Source organism: Scyliorhinus torazame, chromosome 2 (genome assembly GCF_047496885.1).
Source record: "Scyliorhinus torazame isolate Kashiwa2021f chromosome 2, sScyTor2.1, whole genome shotgun sequence".
Classification (NCBI taxonomy): domain Eukaryota; kingdom Metazoa; phylum Chordata; class Chondrichthyes; order Carcharhiniformes; family Scyliorhinidae; genus Scyliorhinus; species Scyliorhinus torazame.
Genome location: NC_092708.1, coordinates 242,076,520 through 242,089,775, shown reverse-complemented (window position 1 = coordinate 242,089,775; position 13,256 = coordinate 242,076,520). Strand labels below are relative to the sequence as shown.

General features: G+C 41.6%; 1 protein-coding gene across 1 annotated transcript in view; it reads right to left on the bottom strand.

Moving 5' to 3' along the window:
* The window catches only part of dcaf5 (ddb1 and cul4 associated factor 5), a 157,632-nt gene that overhangs the window by 18,780 nt on the left and 125,596 nt on the right, over window positions 1-13,256 (bottom strand). Inside the window, exon 7 of the mRNA XM_072485650.1 lies at window positions 4,109-4,175. Coding sequence (XP_072341751.1) covers window positions 4,109-4,175 — 67 coding nt within the window. The remainder of the gene's footprint in view (window positions 1-4,108; window positions 4,176-13,256) is intronic.

Genomic DNA, 13,256 nt, shown 5'->3' with positions numbered 1-13,256 from the left:
ACTAGTGGACGAGCCGGGAGTGCAGGAGGCGAAAGAGGCCGGCATTCTGGCCTTTGCGTCCCTAGAAGCCCGGCGAAGGATCTTGCTAATGTGGAAGGAGGCGAAGCCCCCCAGTGTGGAGGCCTGGATAAATGATATGGCAGGGTTTATCAAGTTGGAAAGGATAAAGTTTGCTTCGAGAGGGTCTGCGCAGGGGTTCTACAGGCGGTGGCAACCGTTCCTAGACCATCTCGCGGAGCGTTAGATGAAGGGCGGACAGCAGCAACAGCAACCCGGGGGGGGGGGGGGGGAGACGGGAGACGGGACACATCGTTCCGGGGGGGGAGAGAGAAGGGGGGTTTCTCTGGGGGGCATTTGAGCAAGAAAACACATGAATGATCCGGAAACTGACATGTACGGGAAGAATCCAATGTACAAAGTTTTGTATCTTATTGACTTGCCATGTTCATGTCTTGCCACGCAAGTTTTTTCTTTTCTTTGTTATGGGGGGTATGGGGGGGGGGGGGGGGGTGTTTGTTTGTAAGGTGGAAAATATTGTTATTGTTATTGAAAAATTCTTAATAAAAACATATTAAAAAAAAAGACAAACTCCTCAACCAATTAAATTTAAGGAATGAGAATGAATCAGAGGAACAGCTGAGAAGTGGGTATAATTAAGAGGCGATAATTCAGGCATAAGAGGAATGGAGAGAACAAAGGAGCAAAAGAAACTTCAATTTAATAACAATTTACCACTTGACAGAAAGAAATCCCATAGTTTAAACTGTTCCCTCTCTAATGTCAGCACATTAACAACTATCATGGTGTCAAAAAGGTAATGGTGTTCTTAATTACCAGACTTGGCTTCTTACGGTGGGGCTTCTTAAAAGTAGTGGGGAGGCTATGGGTGCCGCATCTTTGGTGAAAAGCAAGCAACAGGATGGCATAAATCAACCAGATGTTCTGGGGATTTGCATCTCGGAGTATCTCTTAATCCCCCGAATGTGCTGGCTGATATACACATGACTGATGCTATCTGCTGTTACATGTTATTTCTTCCAGCACAATCTGACCCAACCTATGACTAGGCTAAAACAGACTGCTGTAAAACACATTATGGGATGCTAAGCTTGAGCAGAAGTATCTAATTACCAGCCTTGCTTACTATCTGGTATTTAACATCATAGTGACAATCCCCTTTTAAATAATCCATTTCAAAAACCTAATACTCAAAACACCACTAGATAAAATCAAACATAGCTGGTTTCTGCCACACTGACACTTCAAATGCCATGACCTTTATCTCATCAAACATGCCCGTAAAGCATTACAGGTTTATCCCACTTCACATCTGAAATAAGGATTATTAGAAAACCAAACGTTCATATTATAGAACTGCTTTAGGACAGCAAGAACCAAATAGAACCTCATCAGTAATGTCACACTGTGACTGGTAGCAGTTACGATCATGGTTATAAACAAAATATGTTCCCAATTGGACATTTTAACACTCAAATCTAGAGAACAATCTTACCATTTATAAACTGTGGTGAATTCAAATCAATTTGTTTTAAAACTTGTAAGGAACTAAGTATTTTATAAATGCATATACTATTTTACTGCTCCGTTTCAGGTAGAAAACGATATTTATTTCGAATCGTTGCATGCCACTAATCTAATAATTTTAAAATAATCGTCGAGAACCATTTCCCAGGAAATCCATAGTATTTTGTCCTATGTGGAAAAGTTGACAAATACAAAAACCTAACAATTATGTAACAAAACAGAAAAATAAACTGCAGTCATAAGCGCACCTTTTATGACCTCAGGACATCCCAAAGTGTCTGCTGTAATATAGGAAAATGTGCCATCTTAATTGTGTGCAGTAAGGTCCTACCACATCACAAAAATAGATTATCTGATAAACAATAGATGGGGTTGAGGATTAACATCTCATCCCAAATGCTGCACCTTCTCAGTACTACACTCACTTGTGAGCCCAAGTTATATACTTAAATCTCTTGGTGCAGGGTCTGACTCACAATCTCATTTATCAGAAGCTACCATTAAGCCAAGGCTACCATGTAGGTGACAACACCTATGTTTATGTTAAAGGATGCAAGCCAACCAAGGTGATCTAAACAATCAATAGTGTTCGCCAAGCTAGCAACACACATTTACTTAGATTGTGACTTTTGCAATTGTTCCATTAGGGCGTCAAGCAAGCAGCATTTCCACTTTGCTTCGTCCTGAATACATGCAAATTGTTGGTCAGGATAACAAGAGGCTACTCGTAAGCCATTGACATTTATTTGCCGTTTTAACTGAATTGTGAATTTTTAATTAACCTTTGAACCAGTTTACCTTCCAAAGAAACAGAATCATACAATCAGGGAGGCAATGTTGATTCTCCAATTCCCTTCTCACTCCATAAATCAGTGTTTTATGAGACTAGGTGTTTTTCATATGTGGTCCAAAAAGGTCACTGCAGCATATTCAAGAGGTTTAGTAACTTTAATTACTTTGTAACAGTTTCAAAGTATTGGCCAGTATTACTGTACTGGCTTAGCTAAATGACCCAATTTTCTTTAAAAAAAAAAGGTATGGCAATGCTAGCAAGGCAGCATCTATTGCCCATTTCTAGTCACCTCAACAAGATTGTGAAGGCATTAGGAGTCAACCACATATTGTGGAACTGGAATCATGTATAGGCCATGCTCAGGTCGGGGCTCCCTGAAATATATCAATGAACCAATTGGGATTTTATAACAATGAGAGTTTTCATGAACATTTCATAAAATTATTTAATTTAATTCCACAACTTGCCATGGTGAAATTCAAACTCCTGACCTCTTGGGTGCTAGTCTATGATGCTATCATACGATATTCCTGTTTTAATGACACGCAGCTTGAACGATAAGGTTTCTCATTATACTGCCCAATTTATAGAGATCAAATGTTAAAGGGTGTTCCCAGCGTAAATATCAATAGCAATGGGTTCACTGTTCACATGGATATGCGACAACCAACAAACCTTATGACCAAGGTCAAGTTTGCATAGGAGTTCACACTTACCTATGAAGACTGGCTTGTTCATGAAGCATACAGTAACTATTGAAGGAAAACCCAAATTCTAAGATGTAAAGTTGAGGGCTAACTCATACTATTTGTTGAGTACTAATGGAGTTTTAGTATTTGCATCCCATTCCTTGCTTCTTTAAGTTGACCATGATGTTGTTCTGCTCTCCTAAGCTAGGTCAGGTTCAGCTTTCAATTTGGGGGCAGATTTTACAATGGGGTTCACCTCAGACCAGTTAACACATTTTGTTTTGTGAGAAGGGTTGCAGAAAAATGGTTTTAAGCTTGTCAAGGTAGATTAGAGAAAGGAACAATTCTCCACTTGTGATACATTTACTTTAAAAAAAAGCTAACTTTGGCATTAGCCAGAGCAAGATCAGCGCTTCCTCCTCCGAAATGGTGCAAAAATGCACATCAACAAAGTTTAGAAATCAGCTTCCACAGGGCTAAAGCGATATTGAAAAAAAAAATCCCATAGCTGGATTGAGATTATCAAACTGGTGTTAAAGAGTGGGCAGTTTTGTACTTTGAACCAACATTATTGAAATCCACTTTGCATGAAACAATCAGCTGGAAGACAATCATCAGTCCCAGCTTTTATTAAAAACAAATGGGGAGGGCAGCACGGTGGCCCAGTCAGTTAGCTCTGCTGCCTCACGGCGCCGAGATCCCAGGTTCGATCCCGGCTCTGGGTCATTGTCCGTGTGGAGTTTGCACATTCTCCCCGTGTTTGCGTGGGTTTCACCCCCACAACCCAAAGATGTGTGGCTAGGTGGATTGGCCATGCTAAATTGCCCTTTTAATTGGAAAAATGAATTGGGTACTCTAAATTTATTTTTAAAAACACAAAATAATAAATGGAAGACATTTGCAAATCAACACAGATCAATTCCAGTAATCAATTGGGGAAATAGATATAAATTAATAATTTGAAGCCTGAGTTTCTCTTCAGTAAGAGCTATTGTTCTGTGTATTTCTAGATTTTTTAATTACTAGAAAAAGAGATATAAAACCATTAGAGTAAATCAGGTCAGGCAAAATGAAAACTCACCTGTCTCCAAACTGGAAGGAATGCGCCACATATACAGATTAAAGTCATCGGAACCAGATAAAACGAACTGGAACAATAGAAAACGCATTGATTATTCATGCTAATTTCTACCAGTTTGTTTATATTTGCAAAGGTTAAAGTTAGAAAACATGTAGACGTGGAAGTTAAGTAGCAAGTTAACTTTGGCGTAGATAAATAAGAGGTGATGCACAACAGATTGGTTAGGGCAAATGGCCTGTTTCTGTTCTCTACATTCTGTGTAACTCAACATAATTTCTATTATATCCCTTAAATAAAGCACCTTCAGGTTTCCCTTTTCCATGTCTGTTACACATTTTTGGGCTATTACAGCTCCTTTTGCAGAAAGTCCTACAATCCTTTAAAACAAATTAACTGGTTTCATTGGTCAGAGATCAATAATATACAGAAAACTAGATTGGCATTAGCTCAGCTTTGGAGTTTTCTCATCGCTGACAACAAAATGCACTAGTACTAGTCATGACTAGCTTTCAAGTTAGTTAAAGCTGCTCACCCTCCCAATCCATACATTTATTTGCATTGCAGCTCATTTTAATTTCATTCTGAAATTGTAAGGTGCAAATTTCCTTTACAGAACTAGTTTGCCAAATCGGCACAATATTAGAAGTGTGTAAATTTGGGGTACATTCCACTATTTCGGGGAACGAGGCAGAGATGTCCCATGCCCCCTCTTCTGTTCATGCTGGCGATTGAGCCCTTAGCCATTGCGCTGAGGGGTTCGGACTTAGGGAAGGGGGTGGGGGGGCTGGAGCACAGAGTGTCTTTGTACGTGGACGATCTACTGCTGTACATCTCAGACCCGGGCTCATTGGTGAGGGACATAACAGGATGACGAAGGAAATTTGGGTGTTTTCAGGTATAAGTTAAATTTGGGGAAGAGTGAATATTTTGTGTTGTCCTCTCCAGCTGCAGGGGCAGGAGTGGAAGGGTTGCAACAACTCATTTTAGGTACTTGGGGGGTGCAGGTGGCACAGGGCTGGGCATGACTTTGTAAACTTAATTTCACGAGTCTGGTGGGGAGTGAAGGAGGACTTGGTGAGATGGGATAGTCTCCCCTTGTCGCTGGCAGGTCGGGTGTAGGCAGTAAAAATAAATATTCTGCCACGGTTCCGGTTTCTGTTCCAGTGTCTGCCAGTCGCTTTGCCAAAGTCATTCTTTCGAAGGGTGGATAGGCTGGTCTTGGTATATGTAAAGGGAAGGTAGCCAGGATAAGGTAGGCAGTGCTCCAAAGAGGACGGCATTCGGGAGGGTGGTTTGGCCCTTCTGAACCTATTACTGTGCGGTGAAGGCGGAGAAGGTGCGGGGCTAGAGTAGAGTGACAGAGGCTTGTGGGTGTGGATGGAGGCGGGTTCATGCAAAAGGGACGGGGTGCTACCGTTCGCCCAGGGGAAGTACTCGGGTAGTCCTGTGGTGGTTGCCACGCCAAAGATTTCGGGGCAATTCTGACAGCACTTAAACGTTGAGGGCAGGTTCAAGAGTGATGCTAATTAGAGGGAACCATTCTCCCCGTGTTTGCATGGATTTCGCCGCCACAATCCAAAGATGTGCAGGGTAAGTGGATTGGCCACGCTAAATTGTCCCTTAATTGGAAAATTGAATTGGGTACTCTAAATTTTTATTTTCAAAAATTAGAGGGAATCATGGGGTTTGAGCCAGGGAGGATGGATGCAAGGTTCCAGGGATGGAAGGAGAAAAGGGTGAAAGAGATGAAGGATCTGTTTCTGGAGGGCGGTTCGGAAGTTTGGAGGAGGGCTTCAGGAATATGCAGCTGTGGAATTTCACAAGAACTTTCCGGTGGCACCGTCCTCCTTGTTGTTGGAGGAGGTGCGGTCGGTGGGTGAGGGGGCGGCGGCTGGGGAGCAGGGTCGTTTCAGTGATCTATGGTAGAATTATGGAGGACAAGATGTCTGCGGAAGAGTAAAGTCAAGGGTGTGGGGGGGGGGGCGGCGAGGAAGAGTTGTAGATGGTGTTGGAGGAAGGATTATGGTGCGAAGTGCTGGGAAGGGTCAATGCCTCGACCTTGTGTGCGAGGCTGAGGTTGATTCAACTAATGTGGTGAAAATGAGGATGAGCAAGCTGTTTGTGGGGATGGAGGAAAGCAGTGAGCAGTGTGGGAGGAGCCCAGCCAACCAGGTCTATATTTTATAGTTGGAGATATTTTGGGAGTCGTTTTTCAGCACCATGTCTGAGGTCCTGCATGTGGATTTGGAGCCGGGTCCCCTAGAGACATATTCAGGCTGTCAGACCTGCCAGAGGTGCAGACGGTGCGGGGGCAAATGTTGTAGCCTTTGACTCAGATTGCTCGCAGGCGGGTTTTGTTGGGTTGGAGATCAGCTTCTTCATCTCCCCCCCCCCCCCCCCCCCCCCCGGTGCCAAGGCATGTCTGGGGCATCTAATTGAGTTCCTGTATCTGGAAAAGGTGAAATTTGCTTTTAGGGGGTCAGATGAGGGGTTCCACCAGAGATGGGGTTTGCTTGTCTTACATTGTGGGGATCTGGTTGCCGTCAAGAGGTGGGGGGAGGGGTTGGCATTGGGGTTGCTTTATTGGTTGTATAAATGTTAATTGTTGAAAATTTTAAGTAAAGTATTTTTCAAAAAGAATTATGTGTTTTACACAGTATAGGAGCAATCCACACTTTGTTTCAGCAGTACAAAGTGCAATGAAAAACACAAACTGTGCCATACGTAGCCAGCTTTTACAAGCGCACACAAGAAGTTAGTGAAGCTGTTTAATGGTTCAATGGATCAAATCTCTACTTCAACATGGAACTGGCAAGTCTACAGCAGTGCAATCCTTTTATAGACTTTAAATACTGATTACTCTTAGAAGGCCCAACAACAGGAGATGATCCTAAAACTAAAGCACGTAAACTAAGAGACACAGCTTGTGAAGCCAGGAAACGGATATCTTATTCTGACAGTAGATGTGTGTACCAAAGGCAATTACTCACTTTTCCAAATTAAAACCGTAATCTCAAACTCTTTTTGAAGAGTGAGTTACCGGATTTGAATAAATATAATTATTAAAAATAATAACAAGTCCGCTCTATTCCTGAAGTAGTTCCTCTTTCAAAAGTAGTACAAGAAAATAGACAAAGATTAAACATTCTTAAATAAACCAAACAAGATAATGCAATTTAATTTCATGTTCAGGATAAAGCCCACACTGAAGAAGATTTTCCACAAGTCAGGCCATGATTATTTAAAATAAGCGGCTTGATTCAGTGTACACGCACACTAACAATGTATATCATTACTTCAAACTAAATTAGTAATTAGGTGAAACTACAAAAACATATATTTGTCCAAGTGCCTTTATTGCAGATGAACAACACAAGGACCTTTGCAGAAGTGTACAGCCAAAAACAAAGGGCTTAATCAAGGGTTATTAGAATGGATGAACAAAAACTTGGTTAAAGGTGATGGGTTATCGGGAAGGTGTTTAAAGGTGAAAGGAGAGAACAGGGTGTAGAAAAGGACCAGATATGGGCAGCACGGTGGAGCAGTGGTTAGCACTGCTGCCTCATGCCAACGAGGTCCCAGGTTCGATCCCGGCTCTGGGTCACTGTCCGTGTGGAGTTTGCACATTCTCCGTGTTTGCGTGGGTTGCACCCCCACAAAGATATGCAGGGTAGGTGGATTAGCTACACTAAATTGCCCCTTAATTGGAAAAAATGAATTGGGTACTCTAAATTTAAAAAAAAAGAAAAGGAACTCCAGAGTATGGGATATAGGCAACTGAAGACATGGCCACCAGAAGTACAGCAAAAGGAGAAATACACAAAAGGCCAGAATGGAGGAAACGGGATTGAGGAAATTGCAGGCTGATTGAAATTACAGAAAGGAGGAGGGGGGAGGCCACAAAAGGATTTAGACACATGGATAAGAAAGTAAAAGCTAAGGCCTGAGGACTTGGAGCCAAAGTAGCACAGAAGGACAAGAGTGCAAATTAGCAGGTCTATGTGCAGACTTCTGGATGAGATGAAGTTCAAAGAACATGGAGGGTGAAGAGCTGGCCAGCAGAGCGTTGGATGAGTCAAGTTTGGAGATAAGGACTTGAATGAGAGGTTCCGAGGAAAAAGGTTGAGTCAGGAGGAGGCAGGTGTTACAAAGGTAGATATAGTTGGTCTTAGTTGGCAGTGGGGAGTATTAAGGTTCAGAGAAGGATTGTTTGGAGGGATACCCAAGGTAATGGGTTTGGGGAAGGATGAGAAGATCAAAATTCTTGTTTAAATTACATTTTTACCATTGGAATTAAGATTGTGCAGTGTAATTTAAACAGTATACATTTAATGAAATTAATTCAGTTTCCAAGAAATCCTCGTGTTTGGGTCACGTGTTATTGACAGAACATGCTTAAAAACAGACTCAAAAAACAGCCACAAGCCAGTTTCCTTCATCCAAAGTACAGAGGCTTGTTTTGTTCAGCTTCGGAGATCAGACTCAAGGGTGGTGGGGGCTGCAGGTCAAAGGTTACATTTGATGACAATACCGAACATAACATCTTGCAGGGACAATTTATCGCCATTGATGCATACACTAACATTTCCAGTCAGCCAGGCTTCAAGGCTAGACAGATAACAGGAGATGCAAATGATTCTCACTGTGTCATTTACAGCTGGGATCCGCATGCAAGGGAAGGGAGAGAACTCTACAGGTGGCAGCCAGTTTTGAAGTTAGCAAGTGGGCCTTTTCTTCCACTGTCCGAAATTAAATAATACATCTATAACAAGAAAATGACGTGGAGTTGAACCAGTAGAATCTAAACCTAGAAAGACCAGTAGAAAATCCCCAGAAAAGAAATTAATCTGAGATAGAGAATAGGTCCAACAAGAGAAAAGGATAAAAATTAAAGGAGGGAGGGAAACATTTTTATTTGAGAAATAGATCATTTTAAATTAACTGCATTCATAGAGCAATAGTGCAATATAAGTTGCAGCCCGTCCAAAATTAGATTCTGGCGGAGGAACATTAGAAAAATCACAAGCTGCTAACTGTAGTGTAACCTTAAATGCAGAACAAAAAATCCGAAAGCACTTCAGAGGCTTAAAAAAATATTATCTGAATAATATTAATGGTAATTTCTAGACTGGAAAGTAGCGATAGAACAACAAAATGTTGCTTTGAGTATTTCCTGTAATTTTGTTTTTATTTCAGATTTCTAGCATCTGCAATAGTATACTTCTGTTTGTGAACAGAGTTCTGCAATATACACCATCAAACAGTCAACTCCTGAAGTCTGGCCAATACCAATTTGAACGTACGCTATGTGCAATGGCTGTAACTCAAGTTGTCCCACGTTCCAGGAAGCGGACTTTTGGCTGATTGTAAAAATTTACTTTTAGACCAGCTTGCAGCCACAAAAGACACAAAAATAAATAAAAGTTGTGGCAAACTTCAAAATGAATTAAAAATTACACAAGAAATAGACAGGAATATGAACAGGGAGGGCGAGGAGGAAAATGAGCTGCAGTTAAAGTGGTTTAATTTGTCAATCTAATACACAGAGGGCAAGCTCTCTTCTATGTACATCCCCCTCCTTTCTTGCCCACAGGGTGTACATAGAGGAGAGCTTGCCCTCTCGGTATTAGATTGACAAATGAAGCCACTTTAACTGCAGGGTTGCTGCAGGTTAGGGAAAATATGTTTAATCAAAAACAAAGTCTGAGCGCTTCAACTGTTTTGATGGCTATCTCAGTGAATATTAATTTTATTGAGCACACATCTGTTCCCTTTTATTACTCTGTGGCACTCAGGAATCCTGTATGATTGCAGGACAATGCTCACCATGCTAAGCAGAACAGTTACTTGGAGGCTTCAATAATGAAGGGCCATAATTTTAAGATGTCGGGCAGTAGGTTTAATGGGGATCTGTGGAAAAAAGATTCACCGAGAGGGTGGAGGGAGTCTGGAACGCATTGCCTGGAGGGTAGCAGAGGCAGGAAACCTCATAACCTTTAAAGAGTACATAGGTGAGCACTTGAAATCTCATAACATTCAAGATATGGGCCATGTGCTGGAAAGTGGGATTAGTATAGAGTTAGTGTAGTTTTATGGGTGCAGACTTGATGTGCTGAAGGGTATTCTTCAATACTCGATGACTTTATGGCTTATATGGTCATCCGTGACTATGATTAGTTTCACAAAGAACTGCCAAATATGAGACCGTGTGCCGTTTTCTAAAAATACGAGCTCACTGCTCATTGCTCACAATTAGCCTGTGGTTTGAAGTGTGATTATATTTACCGGCTGATCTTTATGCCCATTGATCGTGCACTGTATGATAAAGTTGTCTGAAAAGATCTTGCAGTGAATTGGAGTTAATTATTGCTGCTGGAAGCTTCTCCATAGTGGCAGCTATTTGGCTCATTTCTTTGTTAATTGAACAGCCACCCAGGTTTCTCTTCTTTTGCATTTTTTTGGGTTGGAAAAGTTGTATTTATTTATTTTAAAAAATATTTTTTATTCTCCTTTTTCAAATTTTCTCTCAAATTTACACCCACCAACAGTAAACAATAATCAGTAACAAATATGTCAATCCCCATATCAATAATAATGATCCCATCCTCCCACCAAACCCCAAACATTAGCCCGCATGTTCACATAAACAAATGACAAAAAGGAATCAGGAATCACTCAGTCACTATCAACACACACCGCCCCCTCCCCCCAACCCTCCCACCCGCCCCCCCCCCCAACTAATGTTTGAAGCTATCCAGTTCTTGAAAGTGCATAATGAATAATGCCCATGAATTGTAGAACCCCTCCATCCTTCCCCTCAGTTCAAACTTAACCTTCTCAAGAGTCAAGGATTCCAACAGGTCCTCCCGCCACGCCAGGGCACAGGGTGGAGAGGTTGCTCTCCAACCCATCAGGAATCTTTTGCATTTTTAAACAAAACTTCTTCCACTATAGTTTGCTGTTCACAAATGTGACAGACACACACAAAGCTGATAGATATATGGAAACTTAAATTTACTCAAATTAACAAAACAGACAATTAATTTTCCTTAAAAATTAAGCATCCAATGATGGGGGCGGCACAGTGGTTAGTACTGCTGCTTCACAGCACCTGGGACCAGGGTTCAGTTCCAGCCTTGGATCATTGTCTGTGTGGAGTTTGCACATTCTCCCAGTGTCTGTGTGGGTTTCCTCCGGGTGCTGTGGTTTACTTCCACGGTACAAAGATGTGCAGGTTAGGTGGATTGACTGTGCTAAATTGCCAAAATTGCTTAGTGTCCAAAAACGGTGTGTAGGTTAGGTTAGGTTAGGGGGATAGGGCAGGGGAATGAGCTTGGGTGGAGTAGTCAATCAGAGAGTCAGTGTAGACTCGATGGGTCAAATGGTCTCCCTTCTGCACTGTAGGAATTCTGTGATTCTGTGAAATGAGCTTCATATGCAGCACAGAGCCACACAGGAACACGAAAAGTCCAAGAACATGTACGTTGGCCAAGAGAGCATCAGGGGGGCTATTTCTGCTTCAGAACTGCTTGGGAATAAGGACAGTTTCTAATTAACACCTAACGTGCATACAACTGGATGCTGAATGACGGCAGAGTTCAGATTAGTTATCATGATCAATAAACTCAGAAACATTCCTAGCACAGGCTCATACACAAGGAATTGTAGAATGGAATCCTAAAATTTGAATTAATAGGAAACCATTTGGCATGTCATACAGAGACTGGAATGCTGAAAGAGCTGCCCCTTAGTCCCATTCTCCTGCCCTTTCCCATGCCATTGTAACTTTTCTTTTAAGATTTCTCTTTTAGAAGCTATTAAGGTTCTGCTTCTACAATGATTTCTGGTATGGCATATTCCATCTTAGTAAAACAAAATGTTCCCAACCTGTTCCCTCACATTTTTGGTAATCCTAACCCTCCCACAGTCTCTTTGAAAAACAATATTTCTGGGATGCCATTCCTCATCTTAACAACCTCCTGTGTGAAAATGTTCTTCTAACGTCTTTTACTTTTTTGATGATTACATTAAATTTCTGCTCCTTATTGGCTCATCAAGCAGTCAAAATAGTTTTTCTTTCTTAGACACCTTATCATGTCCCTTCCTAATTGTGAACATTCCCCCAAGATTCATTTGAAGAAGGAATAATCAGAGTAGATAAGGGTAATGTACTAGAAACAGCCCATCTGGATTTCCAAAAGGCCTTCGATAAGGTCCTGCCTTGTTACTAAGGCCAGGGGACAAGTCGTGAAATGGATAACAAGCTGGTTATGAAACACAAAAGAGAGAGTAAGAGTTAAAGGCAGTCACTCAGATTAGCAAAAGGGCAGCACAGTGGCTAGCACTGTTGCCTCACAGCTCCAGGGTCCCAGGTTCAATTCCGGCCTCGGGTGACTGTGTGTGGAGTTTGCATTTTCTCCCTGTCTGCCTGGGTTTCCTCCGGGTACTCCGGTTTCCTCCCACAGTCCAACGCTGTGCAGGTTAGGTAAATTGGCCATGATAAATTGCCCCTCAGTGTCCAAAAAGGTTGGGTAGTGTTACTGGGTTGCAGGGGTGGGGTGGAGGTGTGGGCTTGAGTGGGTTGCTCTTTCCAAGGGCCGGTGCAGACTCGATAGGCCGAATGGCCTCCTTCTGCACTGTAAATTCTGTGATGATTCTATGAAGTATTGGTCTGCAACAATTTGTGCTAAGACTACGTTGTTCACAGATTAAATCATTTACATAAATCATTTGTACTTGGGAATCAGAAGTATAATTTTAAAATGTGAACACCACCAAATTGGGTGGGTTCAGCTAATAGAGAAGGTGGATGTGACAAAATGCAGGAAGATATTAATCAAATTGCAGAATAGGCATTTAATTGGAAAATTAACTTTAATACAGGTAAGTAGAAGGTAGCACATTCTGACAAGAAGAATAAGGAGGACACATACGTCCTGAAAAATAAGTTTCTAAAGGTGTAGAACAGAAAGATGGAGGGTAGATACAAGAATCATTAACAATAGCAATGCGAAAAGGGCATTTGATAAAAAGCACATAAATTATTGCGTTTCATTTCTAGAGAGACAGAATTGAAATGCACAGAAGTTATGTAAAATAAATTACCAGAGCGATATCAGATCTAAGAGGGGTTGGGATTCTATTCTCC